This window comes from Strix uralensis, chromosome 3 (genome assembly GCF_047716275.1).
Source record: "Strix uralensis isolate ZFMK-TIS-50842 chromosome 3, bStrUra1, whole genome shotgun sequence".
Lineage (NCBI taxonomy): Eukaryota > Metazoa > Chordata > Aves > Strigiformes > Strigidae > Strix > Strix uralensis.
The window spans coordinates 2,313,888-2,336,651 of NC_133974.1; the positions used below are offsets into that span (position 1 = coordinate 2,313,888).

At 39.4% G+C, this 22,764-nt stretch overlaps 1 protein-coding gene across 4 annotated transcripts in view; it reads left to right on the plus strand.

The window, feature by feature from the left end:
- Nucleotides 1-22,764, plus strand: part of FZD3 (frizzled class receptor 3) — a 60,410-nt gene that overhangs the window by 30,091 nt on the left and 7,555 nt on the right. For all 4 annotated transcript variants that reach the window (XM_074861292.1, XM_074861295.1, XM_074861293.1 and 1 more), the window contains 2 exons: nt 400-596; nt 2,159-3,176. In XM_074861292.1, the coding sequence (XP_074717393.1) occupies nt 400-596; nt 2,159-3,176 (1,215 nt within the window). The remainder of the gene's footprint in view (nt 1-399; nt 597-2,158; nt 3,177-22,764) is intronic.

Genomic DNA, 22,764 nt, shown 5'->3' on the forward strand with positions numbered 1-22,764 from the left:
TTTCATATTATCCTACTAAATAAGCAGTGAGCAATTCATGTGTCTGCACTAAAAGGAATCAAGTTTATATGGCTGTTATTGGAGAGTGTGAAACTAAGCCTGAATCCTCAGAGGTGTTTAACTGTCTAATTCCCACTGATTTTAGTGCAAATCAAGTACATAAATGTCCCTTGTGAATCTTTGTCATTGTCCTCAGGCTTCTTGATTGCCTGTCTTCCTAAAATACATAAGTGCTGTGTTGTGATGATCATTTATTCCAACAGCCAAAGTTCAGAAGAAGAAGGTCGTGGTTATGGCTGTGAAAGCCCTAACACCTCATGAGGCAAATGATAGCTTCATGCGGAAGCGTTCTACAAAACTGCTGTTTGTAGCTATTGAATTCTCCTTTTTCTTTTCCAGCCGTTTCATCCGATGGTGAATTTGGAATGCTCCAGAGATTTTCGGCCGTTTCTGTGTGCCCTCTATGCTCCCGTGTGCATGGAGTATGGCCGTGTCACTCTCCCTTGTCGCAGACTCTGTCAAAGAGCATACAGCGAGTGCTCCAAACTCATGGAGATGTTTGGGGTCGCTTGGCCTGAGGATATGGAGTGCACCAGGTGAGCAAATCTGGTTTTTTTCAGAGTCCCGGGATAAAATTTTAGTATGATCTAGGGTGTTTTGTGATCTGAAACAAACGTTTTAAATGTGTTCCATTACAAGTGCCCTTATTTTCCCTTCCATTTGTGTAACAGCCTGTTTCCTGGGGTGGAAACTTGAGTTCATATTTCTATCATCTGCCCAAGAGATAGTTGAAAATTTCTGTGGGCAATTATTGTAAGCTGCACATGCATGTTCTTAAATGGATGGATATACCCATCTATTTTTCTTCTTGTCATTTATGCTGACCTGGTTTTGTCTGCTATACTGAGGTTTAATAGGTGATACTGCTATAAATTTCTCCGAGAGTTTGGCAAAATTACATACGCTAGAGATTAATAGTCTCTTTTTCTGAAGGGGGAGCTGGCTGGTTTTGATGAGGATATAAAGTCTCAAAGGTCTGTTTTCAGAGCATCTACCTCTTGTTGAGCTTGTGTGCAAACAGATGTTTTCAGCTTTACATTACACCAGTAACTTTATAGAAAAGTATTTGATGATGTTCCAATCTATTTGAAACAGAACATACATGAAATTGAAAACAGTATCTTGATGCTTTATTTTTTTTATAAGTGACTCCAACAGCTAATAAAATACAGGAGCACAAAGAACAAGAAATAGTCTCTTACAGTTGGATCGGAGAGAATGAAAGCCAATTAAAACTTCTTTTAGCAAAAGAGTAAGTCGGAGGATGCTTCTAGGTCCTGATAGTCTGGAGCAAAGATGGCTCTAACTCCATACTGTGAACAGATGCCTGGGCCCTTTAGGTCCTCCTGTCTCCTCAGTAAGGCCCGGGTAGTGAAATTTCAAAGCCAGAGCTAAAACTACTGAAGCTTTGCTGGTGCTGTGTTAGTGCCATTGTGCCAGAACATGAACTGTGGCAGAGGAACAGACGTACTTGGCTTCTGCTGCGCCCGCTGAGGCGATAACGTCTAGCAGAGGGAGGAACGGGACAGCTCTGCGTGGAATCCCTCCAGTCTCTCCTTCAAAACTTCAGACTGCACCTCCAGCAGTCCTTAGCCTCCAGTCACAGCTTTACTTAATTACAGAAATATCTTCATCATCATTTCAATTTATTAATGCTAGTAGCAGTGCTAGGTTGTATTTTTGGTCTAACTAGCTCGCAGTCCTATCTGATAGCAGCTAGCACAGTTGCTTAGGGAAAGCTTTTAAAATGTTCTATAAAACCATGCTTCCTTGGGCACATAGCCTCAGTTTAAATTTATAGACTTCCTGAGATGGATTTTGTATCCTCACCTTTACGCTTAAAGCCCCAATGGGTCTATTTATTTCTCTGTTTTATTTTTAAACCGATTTTATAGCTTCAACATCCACTGCATTCTGGGACAATGAGTTCTAGAGTTTGTTTAGACATAGTGCAGTATTTCATGGATTACCCATTATTTGGATTGTCCTTGTTTTCCCTCCAGTTATTGTGTCTAAAGTTGGACATGTAAATAAGGTTACTAGTCTTTGCAAAGTATGCATATATTTCTTGTAAATAATTCTTTTCTTACTTTTTTAGATTCCCAGATTGTGATGAGCCATATCCTCGTCTTGTTGACCTCAATTTGGCTGGGGAGCCCACAGAAGAGGCCCCAATGGCAGTACAGAGGGATTATGGTTTTTGGTGTCCTCGGGAGTTGAAAATAGACCCTGATCTGGGTTACTCTTTCTTGAGGGTACGGGACTGTTCGCCTCCTTGCCCAAATATGTACTTTCGGCGTGAAGAGCTCTCCTTTGCTCGCTACTTCATCGGCGTGATCTCCATCGTCTGCCTTTCTGCTACCTTGTTTACTTTTTTAACTTTTCTGATCGATGTCACAAGATTTCGCTATCCAGAAAGACCGATAATATTTTATGCTGTCTGTTACATGATGGTGTCATTAATTTTCTTCATCGGCTTTCTTCTTGAAGACCGAGTAGCGTGTAACGCATCCAGCCCTGCCCAGTACAAGGCTTCCACAGTGACACAGGGCTCTCACAACAAAGCTTGCACCATGCTTTTCATGGTGCTCTATTTCTTTACCATGGCTGGCAGTGTTTGGTGGGTCATTCTTACCATCACGTGGTTCTTGGCAGCTGTGCCAAAATGGGGCAGTGAAGCAATTGAGAAGAAAGCATTGCTCTTCCACGCCAGTGCCTGGGGCATTCCGGGAACTCTAACCATCATCCTCTTAGCAATGAATAAAATTGAAGGTGACAATATTAGCGGCGTATGTTTTGTTGGCCTCTATGATGTGGATGCATTGAGATACTTTGTACTTGCACCCCTCTGCCTGTATGTTGTTGTTGGAGTTTCCCTTCTGCTAGCTGGCATTATCTCTCTCAATCGGGTTCGCATTGAAATCCCGTTAGAAAAAGAGAACCAGGACAAACTAGTGAAGTTCATGATCCGGATTGGCGTGTTCAGTGTTCTGTACCTCGTGCCACTGTTGGTTGTAATTGGCTGCTATTTCTATGAGCAGGCTTATCGAGGTGTGTGGGAGACGACGTGGATTCAAGAACGCTGCAGAGAATATCACATCCCATGTCCCTATCAGGTGAGGAAACCGGTATGACATATTCAGGAGTGCAGAAAATGGATAGTGAAGGGATATGATAAGACTTACTTGTCATCCCTAAGCGAAAGTGCTGCTATTCCTACAAGGACAGGTTCTTGCCACACTCAAATTATTTGCGTAATGCATTAGGCCTTCTGGAAGATTAGGTATTATTGGAAAATTGGAGGCTGCATCAGCTGCTTGGTGGTTTTTTATGGAGTTTCTGGGCTGTGTGGGACCCAAACAGGATATAAAGATGCTATTTTAAACCAGTTTCAAGAACAGGACTTAATGAGTTTATTTTTGGTCATTAGAGATGTGTTATGAGTTTTGCACTGAAGGAATTTTGGCATTTAAACTGAGTTGTCATCAGCCTGATTACTGCTTTTTCTAGATTTTGTTGTTCATCTGTAACAGTTTTGTCGCTTTGATTAGCCTAGGGGTTTTGTGCTTGTTTTAGAGCGGTCTATGCATGTGTCACAAACATCTATATAAAAACTTACTTGAAGTGTCTTCTGAAGAAAACCAGAGCTCACTGCTCATCAGTTTTGTTTTTTTCAAGAAAATGACACTTCCTCACTCGATTTGTTTAACTGAGTTATCTCAGGAACAGAAGCCTCTAAGAGATATCAAACTGTCCACTGTTTACTTCAGTATTATGCTGGTGCAGTTGCAAAGAAAGTATTTAAGTATTAATTACTTGAAGCCTACTTTCCTTTTTGAGCCAAAGTAGCAAATTGTTTTTGGAATAATATTGCATAGCTATTTCCTGCAACTTCTTTGAAAGCAATTTTATCTCAAGAAGCTGTACAGCAAGCATCTATTACATAGCTGCACACACAGGCGTATAAAAAGAAAATGAGTATTTTGGCTCTAAAGCAGTTAAAACACCAGCTGGATCATCAAAGCTCACATTTTAATGCAATAAAATATCACTTAAAGGTTTGGCTTAGTCTATGTAGCTTGATACTAATCCTTTTATTACCTTTTAACCCTTTTTATTGTTTTCTCTGTTAGATTTTATTAGGGTGTGACTCTTCCCTCCCATCCAATGTGTGAGCATTTTTATGGCAGGAAATATCTGTCAGTGGGTGTGTTCAGTTTTATTTGCTTGATTGAGTCTTCATTGCTGCAGGTTTTAATATGTTAAACTGATGATGCTTAAAAACAAAGAAAAAGAGGGACATGCGTTTTTCTCTCAGTGCATTTCAAATATCCACCATATACTAATCTAGAATTTGTATAAGAACTGATAAAATTTAAGGGATATTGCTTTCTCAGAATGTTGAACAAAACCTATTTTAAATCTTGTAACTTCTGATGTCTAAGGGCTAAAATCCTGGCTAGTGGAATAACGAAAACATGTAGTAAAATGCTACTCAAATCTCTAGAAAACCGTTAACATAATGGCTCAGCAGGGCTCAAAAGAACAATAATGGTTTCATTCACATCAAATTGGGTTGAAGGACCCTCAGACACTAGAGAGTATTAGAAGGGTTTTTCTTCTAACCCATCCATTTTTTTTTCTTAAACTAAACATGCTTCCCTAATTAAAGTATCCAGACTTATAACTGAAACGGATTTCCAAAGCTGTGGGGAAAAAAATTTTATCCTTAGATCATGCTAGTAAAATATATTATTAAATTAGGGGAAAATTTAAAGCTTTGTGGAGACTATCACTCACTTTCCAAACAAGACCATGTTTTTTCTAAACCTTGATGTTATTTAACTTCACTTCAGATATTTGAATATCAGTTTCTGAGATTAGACTGTCCTAAATTGAGAGCTGCAGTTGATTCCCCAGTGGACACACAGGGTTGTGGTAGTTGGAATTTGCACAGGCACACTTTTTCCAACACCAGCAAATCTGAGGTTAAAAATTCATTAGTCTGTTCAACCGTTACATCATCTTTGCCATCAGAAGATGATGCCACAGTAACTCATTCTGGAAAATTGCTAATGGGGGAGCTGGAGTATGCAGCTGCTCCAGGCATGCCTCCCTCCTGTGTGACCCCTTCCTGGGGGAGATACTTTGCTGCAGATTCTCCTGGCTGCTGCTAAACAAATGAAAATTAGGCATCATGTTTCTTTGAACTGCCTAAAGGGCTAAATATTCCCAAAATGGAGAAAGCAACAAGATACCTTTATGCTTCAATCTTTATTCTGGCTACCTGGATGTTCCCTGGGTTGACCTGGCTATGTATTATTATGGTTTTTTGTCAGATCTGGGAGGTATCTGTTGCTTTCCCTGTGAGATAAAAACTTTTTTGTCACAAAGACAGGAAATCAAAATCCCAGTATTCCCTCTCTTTGAGGAGTAGGTGCAGAGTAAAAAGCAGCTCATGTTACCCTACCTTGCCCTCAGCATCCTCCGTGTCCCAAGTTTCTGGAAGAGACTAGGAAAGAAGGGAAGGGTTTGTACATGCTGGCAACAGCTCTCTCTCCATGAGCACATCCCAATCCTCAGTTTTCTGTAGCATCATGGGCTGCTGCAGTTCAGGCAGGAGCTTGAATCTGTTGCCTGGGCAGCAACAGCAGCTAAAACAGGCACCAGTTGCTCTCTCGTACCATGGCTGTGAGGGCTCAGGTGAGCTCTGAGATGAACTGTCAAAAGTTGAGTCGAGTGAATATTGTTTCCTTGAGTGTCCTTTAGTAGGGAAAAAACAACTACTAAGTTGAGAGGTGAGGTTTATTTACAGTATATACAGCGTATCTGATTAAGAAATTAAGTTGCACTTTCCCCTCTGTAGGGGAAACACATTGTTTTTGTGGACGTCAACTTGAACAGGCAACTCAGGGAGTTGGGTTTTGTATCAACCTGGACAAATCTCTTACTTAAAAATATCAAAATTGCTCTATTAGAGCATCCTTCTTTCATTACGAGCAATGGCAGATTGACTAAGGTGTTAGCACAAGTAATTATTTTTATTGTTTCTGATTCTGGGACTATTTGCAGTAATTGCAGTGATGTAATCTTTCCAGTCAGTATTACTTCTCTGTGAAATATCTATTTACAGTGGCCTAAAAATGTCTTAACCCATCCACCTCCATTTTCACCGAGACTGGGACATTTTTCTTTTTTCTGGAGGGGGGAACAGTGCCTTTGTAATCTACTTTCAGCACAGGAATATTCAAATGGGGAGCTGAATTTTATGTTTATCCCACTTTTTGCTCATTGCTTTAAAAAAGGAATTCATGCTTGGCCTCAAAAAATGGATTAATGTTTTTGAGCAAGAGGAGTTCATGCAGTGGAAAATGAAATTAATTTTCACTAGCTATAGGACCTGGTACCCCCATCATAAATGTAGCATTTTATCTGAGCTGTGTGCATTACGTGTTCTTCAGATCAGACTTTTATCTCATATATAATCTTTTTTATGACAGTGTAGTGCAATTTTACATCAAGGTAAAATGCAGAAATGAAAGGAAAAAAGCAGGGAAGTGTGACACAATCCAGTCATAAAATAATCACATCTCGTCATCTCTTTTGTTATGGTTGAAAATACATGCTTTGCTGCTCCTCCTCCTGCTTCTGTCTGTAACAGTGGTGGTTCTACCAATATAATATCATCATTCAGAGGACAGAGCCTTGAAACAGAGTTGGATTTTTGTAACGTTGGGCTCAAGGAGGGACATTGGGGGAAATAAGATTCTGCGTGCCCCTATTGCTGTTCAGTGTGGCTATCATCATCATCATCATCATCTCTCTAATAATTATACAATTCTTAGCAAGTTCTTGGTACTGTCTTGGCTTTTTAGTCAGCAGTTCTGACCCAATGGTTAGCTCTCAAAGCTTGTCTCTTTCTTTCACATCCCACTCAAACGAGGGACGAGTGGGACATGGCACTTTCCTCTCTTACTTTGCAATTTCTACCCAGTATGTTGATGGAGCACGTCACGCTATGGGAACTAATTCTGATGAAGTGGTGGACTGGGATAAAATTTTGGCCAGTCACTTTACAGAAGCACAGAATCGCTCAGGTTGAAGGGACCTCTGGAAATCATCTAGTCAACCCCCCTGCTTAAGCAGGGTCATCTGAGGACTGTGTTCAGTCAGGTTTTGGATTCCTGCAGTCATAAAAGCTGTAAGTTCCTTTCTGTCAGACATCTAACTGCAGATATATCTGATGTAAGCTAAAAAGTAGGGTAAAAAGGAAAAAAAAAAAAGTTTGAGGTGCATTTAGCTGCTGTTACATATTCTTGTCCTCCAGGCACCACAGTGTTTTGTTCTTTACAAGGAGAGTGTCTCTTGGGAATTACAAAGACAATCAAACTGGGACACAGCAACTTGCCCCAGTCTATGAAAATATGTCTCAAAACTGGAATGAATTTGGCTACAAAGTGAAATAGATACTCAGCAAAGTCCGTCTCCCAAGCAGGTTGTAATGTACCTTTCTCTTATGAAAGGTAGTTCAAATGGTCAGTACGGCTTTTCTAGCCCAGAGAAAAGGAAAGGAAAGGGCTGCATCAAGTCAGAAACATTCAAAGGTGGAAGAAAGTGATAATTGTCATCTTCCCAGGATAAGGGAACGTGTCTGCTTCCTTGGGATGGCAGAGTATGGTGTTAAAAGCTTTTACCTCCTTTTTTAGTCCCGTAATTGAACTGTGTAAGGTAGTTTAGGCCTGGAGAGGTTTATTGGGCTGAACCACAAAATCAGATTTCCTGCAAAGTAAAGAAGGTCCTGAGTTAAGATTCATTTCTCTTAAATCCAAGCATAAATACTCTCCACAGTTTTCACGAATGTTTCAGGGCTAGGCACGGTGTTGATGGGAGAGCCATCTAATTTAGATAATAAAGAGGAAAAAAAAAAGAAAAATAAACTATTTCAAAGACATTTGCTACCCTAGTGTGGGAGTCCTTGAGAAATGAAACTAAGCCGTATGAATTATCTTTACTTGTGATCTAATATTCACAATTTCCCTACTCATGTGGCTACACCGGATTGAAAGACCTTAGTGCTGACTTGCCAAGATGAAGGTGGTGCTCCCCGCTTATCTTTTTGATGTTATTTAGAGGAATGGAAGCAGATGTGGACAGCACATTTGATTTACTGTTGGTGGGGAAGACCTGAGGTGAGTTTAAAGTTTTTAAAGCAAAGATCAGAAGGAAAATAGAAAAGAGGTGAGTTTAGAACAAATTGCAGACTCTGATTTTGTATTGGAAACTCTTATTTTATTTTTCATTGGGAACTCGGTTTTGTGCTGGATACTGAATATCCATCCTGTCTTGCTCAGTCGTTGTTGTAACATACTCCAGGTAGATTCCTAAGCCCCAAACCAGAAGTAAAAATAGTGGTGAGTACATTTAGACATGGAAGGCACTGAAATGTATAGATCCAGCTATGGAATCTGTTCACAACTGACTTAACCAACGTATGGCGCTGTGCCTGTGCACTGTCTTCTTCACTATATCATCTATTTTTTAGCTTTGGGCTTGACCTCATATAAATGATTGGAATTTCAGAGAGAAATGGGCATTTTTATAGTGATTCATTGCACATTCAGATGAATTGTACCCTGACTTAATTTATTACCTATTTGAAGAGGTCACATTTGCTCTTATTGGATATTTTTATGTTAGGATTTTTGCTACAAAATTCTGGGGAAATTTTTTGGAAAGGGGTAGGAGAGGTTGGGTTGGTTTTTTTTTTTGCAATCTGTCCCCTAAAAAAACCAGAATATGCCTCAACACCTTTTAAACACACTTTCTCAATCCTGACAAATCTTGCCTTGGGTAGCAGTCATTCCAGAAAGAAAGCTTGGTAGTGTGGTTTTTGCTCATTTTTGAAGCAAGGACATAAATAAGCACCTAAGACCACAGTGCCTGGAAGAACATAGGCTTGCGTTTGGGAGTCCCATGGACAGATAATTTTGTTTTGCTGAGCATCGTACAAACATGCTTCAGCTATTGTTGGAGAAGACTTTTTCTGCAAGAACAATGAGCACAACACAACTGTTTTTGCAAACGTAATTTTAACCAAGTTCTCGAAGCAGTTAGTATGCTTACCTCTTTAAATCTTTTCTATTTTCCTTCTGATCTTTGCTTTTAAAAAATTACAACTGCCTTGATATTTTTAAGGAGTTAATTATTAAGAGCGATGCTGTAAGATGATGTAATACAGAATATCATTTCTATCGGCAACAAAAATAGTTAATCCAGCCAATTGTTTTTCCTCTCCGCTCTACCTATTTCACCCCAAGACGAGGCCTCAGTCTTGCTGTGTAATGATGTCAAATGGGTTTTTATTGAAGATGGGAGTCCTCACCCACTCACTTCTGTTCATTGCTGGTGTCGGCTAGAGAAGAGAGGATTAATTGTAGTCACCTAAGATACCAAAAGCATAAATGGAAAGAATGTTTTGTTGATAGTACCTCTTGGCTGTCAGTGGCAGTTATATGTATCTAGTACAGGCACAAAGGAAAACAAAGTACAAGCTTGCTAATATATTTCTGTTAATATTGAAATTATACCACATTACAGGTTATTTTAATGAATTATTTGATAACTAACATTGGAGAAATGGATTTTAATATTAGGATTAATCTCTGTCACCTGCTGATAATTTTGGCTCAAAAATTTGTCACTTTTCTTGCTTCCCATTTTCACAAATGTACTTCTTGATCTAATCACAGTTAATTTGTTTTACTGTAAGTTTCCAAGACCATTTTAGATGTCTCAAAATTAACACTGTTGCGATAAAAATCTCTTCCTTTCAGACTGGTTTGCATCACTAGCAACTCTAAATTGCCGTGTTTGTTTTGCATCCTTTTTAAAGGTGGCCATGTAACAGGGGCAGGGGTAACATTTTCAAGTGTGTTTTGTTCCCACTCAGCGTGGCTTTGTCCTTCCTTTACTTTATGCCTGGTGCCCTGAACAAACACCACAGGAACTTTACTGAAAGCAGAGACTACGCGTAGCCGTCCTGCAGAACTGCTTCAACACAAGGAAGCTTTCTTATGAACAGGTGCCAACTGAAAAGCGACTACGGTGGTAAAGTAATGGTAGGCTGAGAGCCAAGAGTATGGGAGTGTTTAGTCATTTGCTCTGCTGAATATTATATCTCATAGTGCCTGCTTTTAAATGAAATTAGGCAGAAGCAGACACTGAGACAAGCTGCTGTAAGTTCTAGCTCAGGTTTTGCAGCTACGTCTCTTCATTTCTCCCCCCTCCCCGCAAAAAAGAGAAGAAAAACAAAGAAAAAAGCCTTACTTAATTAATTGTATTTGTATTCAGTTTTTACACTACTGACCGCCCCCCCCCCCCCCCCCCAATTCTTGATAGACATTTGAATTGACTGTAGAGATTTTAAATTTTGTGATGGCAAAGTCGACTCACGTGTGCTTAAGAAATGCCCGTGTAGCAGACTCTCTTTTCCCCTGGCTGCCTTGTGGGTGAAGTGTAGCCCCTGCTGACACAGGCTTTATTTTCATGCACAAGTGCTTTAGAACAATTGCACACGCGGACCAAAGAGAAGAAAAGATGGGGCTTGCAAAGATCTTGCCAAAAACAGTGGCAAGAAGTAATTGTTGAGACGTAGAGTCTGCGTTTTTGGGGTGCTGGTTAAGTTGGGATGGAATTTCCTCAATTTTATTGGCTGCAATACATGACATGTTCCAGTTTTTACCATTTTCTCCACTAATCAGGGGTGTTGCCACTATCTTTTTAAATACAAAATGTCTCAGCTGTTTTACCATCTGTGTTACAGTGGGTCTTCAGAAACATGCGGGGGAGAGCACTAAGCTGGATACAGAAAAGAGGCTTTGTTAAGAAACGTCTTAGCACTGTTTCAGTGTGGCACAGGCATAAAGAGAATATACTTAGAGATGTCTATAAATCTAGATTTCTCCTCCCCCCTCTTTTTCATTAGTTATTGTTTAGAATTCCTCTTAGAAGAGGTAATGGATTTGCTTAAATCTGCCCTAAGGAATTGCTTCTTGTTGAATGTAATTATTCTGTCCTAAAAAAAAAAAAGAGGTTGAGATAAAAACGTATTTTCCATACTGCTGTTTACTCAGAAGACACTGAGCAAATCTGAGTTATGAGTTAGGCTTCTTTCAGAAACAAAAGTAATGTCAGTTCAGAACAACCACATTAATCACAGTATTATGCCGTTTCCTAGCAGGGATTCAGTTAATTTCTCCTGATTTAGATGCTTAGGAAAAAGAATATATTCAAGGAAAAGAATATACTCAAGTTAATTTCTCGGAATTCTCCGTTTCAGCATTACTAATATCTGAAATCCTACATAGGATGCAATGTATTCTCTTACCTCACCTTGGCATGTATGCCATTTCCAGTCAATTAACATATTGAGTGAAAGCAATCATTTCCTTCACATGACTCGTTTCTGGCTGTTTTTTTTTAATTGGATTGACTGAGCTACAGACAAAGGGAAATCTTGATTTCTCAACTATTATCTTCAGACAGGTTGATTTGTACTTGTACCCAAGTATGACTCCTTAAGGTCATCTTTTTCTTTTTTTTCTTTCTTTTTATTCAGTATTTTGCTGAGGGTGACTTGCCAAAGGAGGTCAGATCTTGCTGGCTTTGAGTTCCCAGTTTCGTTCCATTCTCTTTTTAATAAGCATGCTTTATATCTACAACAGCCTTTAATTCTGATCATTAAGGAAGCTCTCTTTTTTCACTGACTCTTTTAATTTCTATTAAAATGGCAACAAAAACCAAGTTAGGAGGTCTGATTTCTCTGGTTCTGAAGCACCAGTCACTCTTAACTTTCAGAATTATATGTTGCAGTACATGTGTTAGGAAACCAGTCACATAAAAAAAGATTGAATTTTGAGTAAATTAAAGGAAATTGCCAATAATTTGCATTTGAAAATTATGAATAGCAATGCATTCATTAATGATTATGAGTCTTTCACTGGGTTTCAGAGCTGCTTTGAGCTGTTGGACAGGCATGTCAAAACAGCTGTAGACCAGCTTGCAAAGAGAAAAACTTTAATGGGGTGTTAACTGTAGATCTCTGCCAAAATCACAGCGAATGCTGAACCTCGATGTTTGTAAGTCCGAATGATCTGCACCCGAGTGAATTGCAGTAAGATGGCTTTTGGTGTGTGCTCTCTGTAACGTTCCTTGACTATCGAGTGACTTGTCCTGTCAGCAGAGAAACACAAGGTACAATAAATTTCACAGATACTGCACTTCTGTGCATTTATTCCTAGTGATTCCAGAGTATCATTATTGTTTTCAACAAATTTTTAAAACTTCAGTCCCAGAAGGGTACTTACATTTCAATGTCACTAGTCTCAAGACTAAACAGGTCTGACAGTTACACTGCTGACAATAGCTTTTCTTCTGAAAGCTTCAGCTTTTCAGGAAATTGTGATCGCAGTCACCGTATCTATAATGCCACCGGGCATAACACGAGCAACTGACTCCCCCTGTGAGTGTTCTGGGAGGTTTGCTTAGTGGTGTAACATAAAGCAGTTCAGAATGCAGTCTGTAAATGCACAAATACAGAAAGATCTTTACTCTCTCCGTTAAAATAATTAGACCTGAAATCAGTATTATTAAGACTATACTTAAAAATAGCAGATCTATTCTAATGATGGAATATAATGAGATATATGAACTAAGTTCACCTATACTGCTGGTCCAGCTCTCTCGGATGTATTCTGTACGTGCCTTGATCTTGGTAAACATCTGCTTAGCTTAGACATGGCTGGGGTATACAGCACGAAAATCTAACAAATACTTACACATTTCAAGTTTAATTTTTCTCTTACATTATTCATATGAACAAACAGTGCTCCCCAGCATCATCCTTCTATTGGTTCCTTTTTCTGAACAGAGAATTATTCTGTTTCCTAGAAAAGTAAATGCAGAAAGAGTACAGTCTCTCTTCCCAACATGTTTGCTTTCCACGTGAGCTGGGCCCACTCAGGAATGGGATGCAGCTTCAAAATTCAACTGAGGACCGTAAAAATACTTCTTCTTTTTGTATAAATAAGAATCTTTTTATACAAAAAAAGACTGTATCTAAAGAGCCTGGGTTTTTCACATGTTTTCTATTAACACTTTATATTCTTAGTAATGCAGATGTTTTTACTTGTGTTTTGTTTATGAATTTTTTTAATAGAGTTTCTGAAGTCATTATATATAATCTTTAATGCTGAATTATGTTAAAATACCTGTTATGCTCAAAAAAACTGAGACCAGTGCCTTTTTCTCATTTTCACCATGAAAGCATCAAAGTGTGAACACAAAACTGATTAGCACTAACGTAAATTGATGACTATCAAAACTGATAAGCAATATCAAAGCAGATGAGCTGTGTCATCTTCCAGGATGTCGAACATTCACAGGTCAGAATTATAATGCTGTGACCAGACTGTGTTACTCCTCGTGTTTGAAGTTTGGAACTTGTCTTTCTAAAAATGCTTTATTGTATAGGTTTAACAGCTCAACTTTAATATGTGAAAATACTTTTCATCTCTAGTCCTGAATCAGTTCTTTCAGAGAGAGCTAAGAGGAGTTTTAAGTACAAGTAGGGCATTAACAACTCTTGGTATTATATTTGAGTATACTCTTGTATTTATTTGAGAACAGCTGGGGGTGGAAGGGACCGGTGGGGATCATCTAGTCAAGCCCCTGGGGTCACCTAGAACAGGTGGCTCAGAGCCACGTCCAGCTGAATTTTGAATATTTCCATGGATGGAGACACCACAACCTCTCTTGGCAACTTGTGCCACTGTTCAGTTCTCCTTACAGTATTACAATATTCAGTATTACACTGTAAAATTTACCCAATTGATGTAGTAACCCTGACACCAAATTATTTTTCAACGATTCTATTGAACTGATTTTTTAAAGGCAAATAGTGTAAATGATCATTAATATTATTCCGTTCACACTATAACCTGGCAAAGGCGGCCTTTAGACTAATGCACATAGTATTTCTGTCTGTGGAGAATAAGAAATATTTTATAAATACCATGCTTGCTAAAATACTTCTTTGTTTCTTCTCCCCTAAGTTCTGTACTTTAGCTTTAAGCTATGGTTTGGCTATTATTTGCATCTTTACAAAATTATACTAATCTGTTTCTTATGACTTCATCTCCAGCAGTTTCACAGTGTGGTAATTACTCATTCCAAACCCTTTTTGGAACAAATATTATCTCATGTGCAACTAGTTTTTTCTGTATGGCATTATGTGACTGACTGCATTGTGTTGGATCAGAAAAGACTGTAAGAAGAAAACAAAATAAATGAAAAGTAATGAAAGGGTGCCAGGAATAAGGTTCTGTTAGAGCTTGTCTTTGGGGGAGGAGCATGTAAGAGTCTACGTAGCCTTGCAAAAGAAGAGTAAGAAGGGATGCAGTTGCAGTTTTAGAAATCCATAAAGGACATTAAAAAAGTTGTTAAAGTCAAATGGCAGTGCTGGCAGAATGGTAACGTGGCCATGAATAAACTTCAGTTGGAAATTAGAGAATTACATGATGAATTGAGGGGGGGGAGCTCAGGATTTCAGGGTAAAGCTGGATAGCTGAATAGGCTTGTGTGCCATTGCTGGCTGCAGAAGTGGAGGACTTGATGACTGAGGATGTTTCCTTTGTTCTGTGCTCTTAATGCCAAGTGTTTTCCTTCAAGTAGTGGGAGTTTATTAATGGGGATATATTCCAAGCCTGGGTCATAGTAAGCTTGCTAAATTTTGTCTTGTAAGAACTGAATAAATTCAAGAAAGGATATCTACTGACAAAATAAATATTAAGGCTGCAAAGATTTTAGTCCAAGTACATTTGTAGCATGAGGGTTGACAGAAATCAGATTTTCTGATGCATTAGGTGAGTTTTTCTCCTGACTTATATTTTGATTCCCAATGAAGTGCTAATATCTGAAGAAAAAAAGCTATTTTTTTTCTGGGTGGCAACAGGAAGCTGCCAACCTCTCTGGCCAGGGGACGAATCTGCCAAATGCAGCCTGCTGCAGCGACCTCTCAGTATCCCTAATTTGACAGATTTGCCAGTAATTCAGGTAGGCATCTCTTTTATCTTCTCTTAATCTCTGTGAAAGATAGGTATATCAAGCAGCGGTTGTGGGAGCCAGTCAAGAAGCATTTGCTGATAAAACCTTTGTTTCAGCTGTAAGTTTACTGACCCATTTTAGCCCGTGCCAACCACAATCCCTGTTTGCACAAAGACAGAATACTACAGTGACTCCATCTGGTTCCACAACAGGGGTAAGGACATATTTGGTGAGCATTGGAATGTAAGTAAGAGAAATCATAGTAGATCAGGTTTGTTTCATCCTTTGTGTTAGACCTTTGGGTGAGTCATGCCTTGACTTTGTCATTTTATTCTGTGCATTAGTCACAGGTCTATAAGAGAAAAAGGAGTTTATGGGTCCTTGGACCTGTTATGCCAGACAGCTACAGCTCATCCAAAAGAGGGTACTTGGGAGAGGGTCCAAAGTGAGGAATATGTTCAAGAATTGAGACATGGTTCTTTTATTCCAGCGACAAGAGGAAAGATAAGCTGTGCTGGGGAAAACAACCATGTGGCGGGTGGGAACTTGTTTGCTTTTTTTCTCTCTGCAGAGGACACTCCACTTCAGCTTGTACATGTCTGCAGGAAAAGGAAAGAGAGGTCCAAGTCTCTCTTGGGTAGTACGCTCAAGTAGTCTTGCTTTTTCCATGCTTAATGCCTGGCGTAAGAGCTCGTGATACCAGTTCCTCATAATGGTAAAACACAAGGCAGGTGCTTGGGCATTCTCTCTAAGTTGCAAACCATGGCTAGCACTTAAAAAATTAGTTGCCATGACTGAATGCTGTCCTCCATTTCAAGATAAAGCCACAAACTCCCAGACATCCTGAGAGCTTCACTGAGATTCAGCTTTCCCTTGAGAAACAGGGCATTCTCCCAGAAGTAGTCTCCTGAAACTGCAGAATAAACCTGCCCCAAGATCGTTGTGAGATACCTGTAAGATGCTCACCGAAGCTGCATCCCCGTCCCATGAATGCAAGAGCAGTTAGCATCAAACTTCTTGATGGTCGCTGGTTACTGACACCGTGACTAACAGCAGGGCCTGAAGGGCAAAAGCGTTGGAGGCGAGTTATTAGGCTCTAGTTGTGAGTCAGGACCTTTTTAGTTGTCCTCTGGGATCCCTTTTCAAGAAGGAGATAGATGAGGAAAACCCTGCAGCGTCACCTTGTGAGAGGCCACTCTCTTCTGTGTTTTTCTTTATTCCAGCTATTTTTCCAGCAGATGATTAGGCTTCAGTATGTTCCCCTGGCACAACACAGACAGGGATGACTTCTGGTGAAAACCAGTGCAGTTCTACAAACTGCTGGTTTCTTTCCCATATATTTCTTCCCCATAACATGCCAGAGAAACTCAAGAGAAATTCTTCTAAAATACAGTTCATTTCATTTTAGATGTTCTGTAGAGGCAGTTTTTATAAGGAGGTATTTTTCAGGCACTTACATAGATTAAATTCTTGGAAAAAAATGAATTACAGATGAGTTCAGCATGGTGAGATGGATCTGTAGTGCCAACACTTAACTTCTGTGGTGAATAAGTGTCCTCCAGAATGGCCTGTATCCCATTGTGATGGTAATTTTATAAGTTTTTATTGCAGTGTCTTATTTATTTATTTTTAGCTTGGGTTATGTTTCGAAGCTATCTGTTACTGGCCCAAGTCTTGCACAGGCTGATCACTTGGCTTTAGTTTCCATGCTGGGTATATAGCAACTCGGCAGTTATTAAGTAAGTCTGGAGAATAGTTAGTAATGCTTTTTCATAATTGTTTTAACAACAATTTAATTGTTTTAATGTGAGCCAATGGGCAAAGTTAATGCGTGGTGCTTTCATGCTCCTGCGGCAGAGGAGAGTGCAACTGAGAGCAAGAAACAAAGAGCATCCGTGTTCTCGCGTGATAGCGCAGAGCTGCGCCTTCAGAAATCCCGTGGTCTGAATGATCGTATTTATTCTGCTTGGAATAGCCTGGATGTGGCTCACCGGCCGTGTGGCTTTTGGTATTTTGAGCCAGAAAAGTTTCCTTTTGTTTCTTTTGGATGCAGGGAAGTCTCCTGGTGCTGTTGAGACTGTTCCGCACAGACTTGAGCTATGCTGAAGCTCCTGGAGTATGTATTGGCTTTGTCATTAGCTCTTAAATGAGAGCTAAATCAGGTTAGCAATTACCTTTTTTTCAGGTGCTTTTAGTTTCTCAATTCTTCAGCTTCTGTGGCCTAGTAGGCAGAATGGTGGTGTGGATTTGCTTGTTGGATAAGAGTAAAACAAACAAGTTGCAAGATTTTAATAACGTGGAAAAATGATTTTATTTTACAGTGACAAATGCTACTACATTTTACTGGGAGACGAGCAGTGGTGTGAGTGTAATATTCTAAGTCTCAAAGCGATGACAGTGACGGAAATGGTTATGAAAGTGAGACTGTTGGATCAGATTCCCTTTGGTCTTTCCCCCACTTCTCCCATTTTCAACAAAAGGATGGGTTAATTTGAATTTCATTGCTTTTTATCCTTAGGGAAATATCAAATGATCAGCATTATTGTGGAACCATGCCCCAAAGGAGGGGGACAGGTGTTGTGTTTGTGCTTTCACTTCACATATGCAGCAAGCTCATTAATTTGCGATTTCATACATTTTAGTGGAAAGAGGCCACTGGTCTCTGTCACTAAAAAGCAACCATGATTGATCGTTTGGGGGCAGAAGGGGAAAATATTCAGAAATTAGTTATATAAGCATCTTAAATTAACAGTGTGCCTACAAAGAAGCATTGTTTGTCCCTGGAGGAATGCTGAAATTGATGTTTTTAACCTCCTTTCTGAACACCTGCCACTCTGTGTTTCAGTAGAGAAACAATTCATCCAAACGAATGTCTTTTTGGATTCAGTAAGAAGTACATTTCTGTTTGATGATCTGCTCCAAGCCAGCTGCTACACCAACCCAGTAGACGGGAGGAAAAAAATGGGTTACAGAAATCTTGCTATCACATATGCAATCTTTGTATCTGACAGAACTTGTTTGTTGGTCTTCGCTTGGTGAAACATCGGTGCCCGCGCTGCTTGCGAGACGTGTCTGAACAGACTAGAGCGGAGCGTAGAGCACACAACCCAAACCCCTGCATCTACATCTTGTTGCCTGTTTTTTCTTGCTAGCTGAACGCTTCTGAAGGCCTAGAGCTGCACAAATCCAGTTTGGGGACTTAGATCCATGCAATCTAGCGTTCACACGGGTGTCTGCATGAAGCCTGTCGAGGCTTTCCAATCACATCCTCATACGGGGCTGCCTTAGCAGCTCAGCAGGCAAGGACCAGGCTGTCGCTCAAGCACGACGCTAACTGATTCGCACCGGGTTTGCTAAATCACCGAGTTCTCATGTTGCTAGAGTGCACGAGTCCCTCTTGCATCTCCGGGAAAGCGATCGGGTATGAAGGAAAATGGAGAATCACCACCAGTGTTACCTTTCCTCTAGGAGAGGTTCTCATCTTGAAGGACATCGCCACTGGTCTCTGTTTCCTTGACACTGTCTGCCCTCATGGAGGGGCAGCTCTGATGTTCAGAGCAGACCAGTGTGCTTGCAAGACAGGCTTTTATCTAAAAAAAAAGCTATTATCAGAGTTTTTGAAGGCCCAGAGGAGATCTGCGGTGTCTCTAGATTTGACTCAGTGGCTTGCCAATATATAAGAGGTATTTTGAAAGCCTTTGATACACGATAATGAGGGAAGCGCTGAGGTTGACAGACGTGACGAAGGGTCTGGCAATGGTGCCAAGTGGGAAACAGAAGAAATGACTGAATTAAATTACTTACTAGATGTTCACAGTTATTGTTTCAGCTGATAACACCAGTGTAGTAGGCCTAAAATGTAGTATTAGTTTTAAGAGGTTTTTTTTTTCTTCATTGCCTGCGACTGCAGTGGAACTCAATCTCTAATACTAAAGGGATCACTTTTCTAATGGGATTCATGCTTCTCCATCTGTGCCAAAAAAGTAATAGTATTTGAGAGCTGTTACTTTATAGCTGAACCAGCGTTCGCCCTCTACTTTTAGATGCACGTTGGGACTTTTTATTAGCATTTCACAACTTGGCTTGCTTGCAGAACGAAACTGAAATTCGAAGTTCATGCTCATACAGAACTAATTTCAAGGGAAATTACTGTAATGTATAATCTGCGGTTAATGCTGAAGTCCTAAAATAGATAACTAAGGTGAGCTGGATGGTGCTGCAGCAGGTACAGAGGGTGTTTGGTGATCAAGTACCCCTTTAGATCCCCGCTTTGAAAGCTGAGTGTCTAAAAACCCCTTCAGCATTTAAACCATTGGGGAAGGGCATGAGGATGTCCCACGTCTCTGCGGGAAAGGCAGCATGTTACTGTAGGAAAATTACTGCAGTACAGCAATAGCGTGTTGTAACCCCAAAATGTAACAAATGCCTTCAAAAACCTTGCTAAAATACTCTTAAATCTTTAATTGTAGCTTCAGAAGCTACATGCCATGCACTTATCAAAGCATAAACAATAACAGATTCTATTTCTTAGGCTCTTTTTTTCTTGTGCCACTGAGAGTATGCTTTTGATGACATTTATCAGTCCATCTCCTGAGTAAATTACAACATAATAACTATTAGCAGTGCTTTGCTTGCACTGTAATTCTATTAAAGAAGAGGAAATTCTGTGTAGAGAGTTCACATCAGTGATTTTTACTCCTTGTTATTACAGGATTTGTTAGGTGTAGTTATATGGAGCTCAGCGTAAGTCAGCAGCTGTGAAGGGTTTTGTAAAAAAAATAAGAGATGAAAATACACTTTAAATTCTTAGTAACTGCATTTTAGTTTCCCTTCCTCCTTTCAGTTACGTCAATAGTTTAGCTTTCAGGGATGTTTCTTAAATAAACTTCCGTACTTGTAGCAAACAGTATCAATGGTGTAAGTTTACCCATTTTGTTGTTGTTCTCATAGAAGAACTGCCACATTTTCATTCAAAACTTCTTACCGGAGGGAGATTTTCTCTGAGAATATAATTTTAGAAGAAAAACTTGTCTTCATGTTCTTGCCATCTATCCATTTCCGAATTGTATATTCCACCACACTTCAATTTTAGTACTTGTAAAATTGCAACCATTTTTCACTTGTTGTTGAAATATTTCTGTTAGAAAGAACAATAAATACCCACCATTTCCTTAGATGTTTCCCAATATCCTCACTTTTAAGGAGGTATATAGATCCAATTAGGGCTTAAAGAAGTTTGCATGTGTTTAAGCTCCAACATATTTGTTTATATTTTGAATTTTTAAAAACACAGATGGAAAGTGCTTCAAGTGACCTTATTACATAAGCATGGATGGCATCAGAGACCTGAGTGTCTCATTTGTCGATTAATCAGTCTGCCCATTTTTCATCATTTCTGTTATACCCCAAATTGGGGTGACTTCTCTCCTGCCTCAAATTTGCAAAAGGCTTTCTGCAAAGAATCAAACAAAGCTGAGCTAATGGGCTGGAGAAGAGGAGAAAATTATAATTTCTGCAGGCATGGGAGGATGGTCTTCTACAGCATCTAGGACCACATATATTCCCTGCATCATCTTTTCTCTCCAAGATAAATCGAAACTGGGGATCTTGTCCAGTTTTCACTGTTGTCTTCAAAGGTGGTTACACATGTCATATGGTTTTAAAATAGTCTGGAATTTAGTGAAGCATCATGTCTCCTCTTTTAGTCATTCATCTGAGACAAGTTGTGAAGATTAAGATGCTGGTTATTTTAGAAGTGTGGACAGCGTTACAGCAGCAGCTTTTTGTCTAAGTACTCTCCTGGAAAATTATTGAGGTTTCATGTGTTGGAGTTGGATGGGTCCTGCATGATGAATTCATCAAGGAAAGGAAGAGCAAGTGATTTTGTAGTGCTGGAATTGCTGCCATTGTTGCTTCAGCCGATCCATACTTGCTTCAGTAGTCCTAGTTACCTGGATTTTCTCAGCAGGAGGCATAAATAGTAATAGGCAAGCTGAGGGCATCTAAAAAATGGTTTTAAAATAGCAGAAGTGCTACTGAAACAGCTTCAACATTATACTTGCTGTCAGTGGGGATTTACTATAAATAAGGACCCTTACTTCTAGAACTATCAATGCTGGGGTTGCGTGGCAAAGCAGATCACGTTAGCAGATGCTTTTGAAAAATGTTTTGCATTTGAGTAAAGTGGTGTGTGAAGTTTGGATGTTCCAGGTCAAATTATAACTTCAGGTAATGTGAATATATCTAACCACGTTAAAGTCTGCAATGCTTCGCTGGTGTAAGTTGTAATTTTTACTCTTCCTAAATAGCCAGACAGTATAGCAAAAGTGTAAATCTCCTGGATTTAAGTTTTGAGGGTGAACACGAGTGAGCTTTTGCGTAGTTTTACCACTTTTAAAAACTCTGCAACCCATTCTCTGTCCTAATGAAAGAAAACGGCAGCGTTTCGGGCTTGGAGTTACACGAGTGCCATGCTTCTGAGAAATGGGCTCGGAGGCTTTGGGTTTAAACACCTGGTATTTCCAGTTTTATAAGCCTGGAATAGTAATTCCAAGTTTTATTTTTCCTGTGTTAATTATTATAAATGTCTCATAATCCGCAGATATATGTTGTTTTAAAACAGGTGCAGTCACTTTAGTATTAATGATCAGTGAGTCTAATATGTGTTACTACTTGAATTGCTTGCTTTGTTCAGAGGCTTATTTTTGAGAAATGTATGTAATGATGTTTAATAACTTGCTTTGCCAAAGAGTAGGATGTTCTTCCTTTCAGCTGAAAGTATTTGTTGTATATATCTATTTCATTTTTTGCTTGGAATTATTTATAGCACCCAGCATGAATATGTTGAGCCAGAAGCTTTAATATCAAGTGATTGACTATAATATCTTCATGGAAGTAATATAATTTCCTGAGTGCAGTAGGGATTTGTCATATGTTCAGTGTGGGCTATAGTACACACCACAGCACCTGATTTCTGTTGGCTCTAGCATAAAGCAGTATGACTCAGTCAATAAAATAAAGATGTCCTGCAGTACAGCGAGCAACCGAGAGCTTTAGTGCTAGAACTGTTGTTTTATTCTTAATGCAAGAATCAAAATTAAATTCCCTTCAGGCTGGTGGTTATGCCAGGGGAGACTTGGCCCAGCCGACAAACATGAAATATAAAAATTTACCTGAATATTACCTTCATTAAGAAACGATGAATTTCACCATTTATTCCACTTCATGCCACATTTGCACATTATGAAATGAGATAATAAGGTTAATTTTTGAGAGCTTAATTTTGTTGGATAATTTTTTATTGGGTAATTGTTAATTTTTTTTTTTTCTTGAGTGGAATCTCACAGGTTGACTACAAAACCACCTAGAAAGCCTTCAGACTCGTTTTGCGTGGATAAATGGTTGCGAGCACAGGAAGGTCCATAGCGTTGTCAAAGACCTTCAATGTCAGGGTTTTTCCTGGGGCAGAAATCAATGGAAAGCAGTGCTGAGGAAAGAGCTGACACAGGGAGAGCCTTGATCCCACTTCATACGAAGATGACCTCTAAGAAATATCTTATAATAATGCTCATTATGTTTCTACATTTAATTGAAAGATGGGCA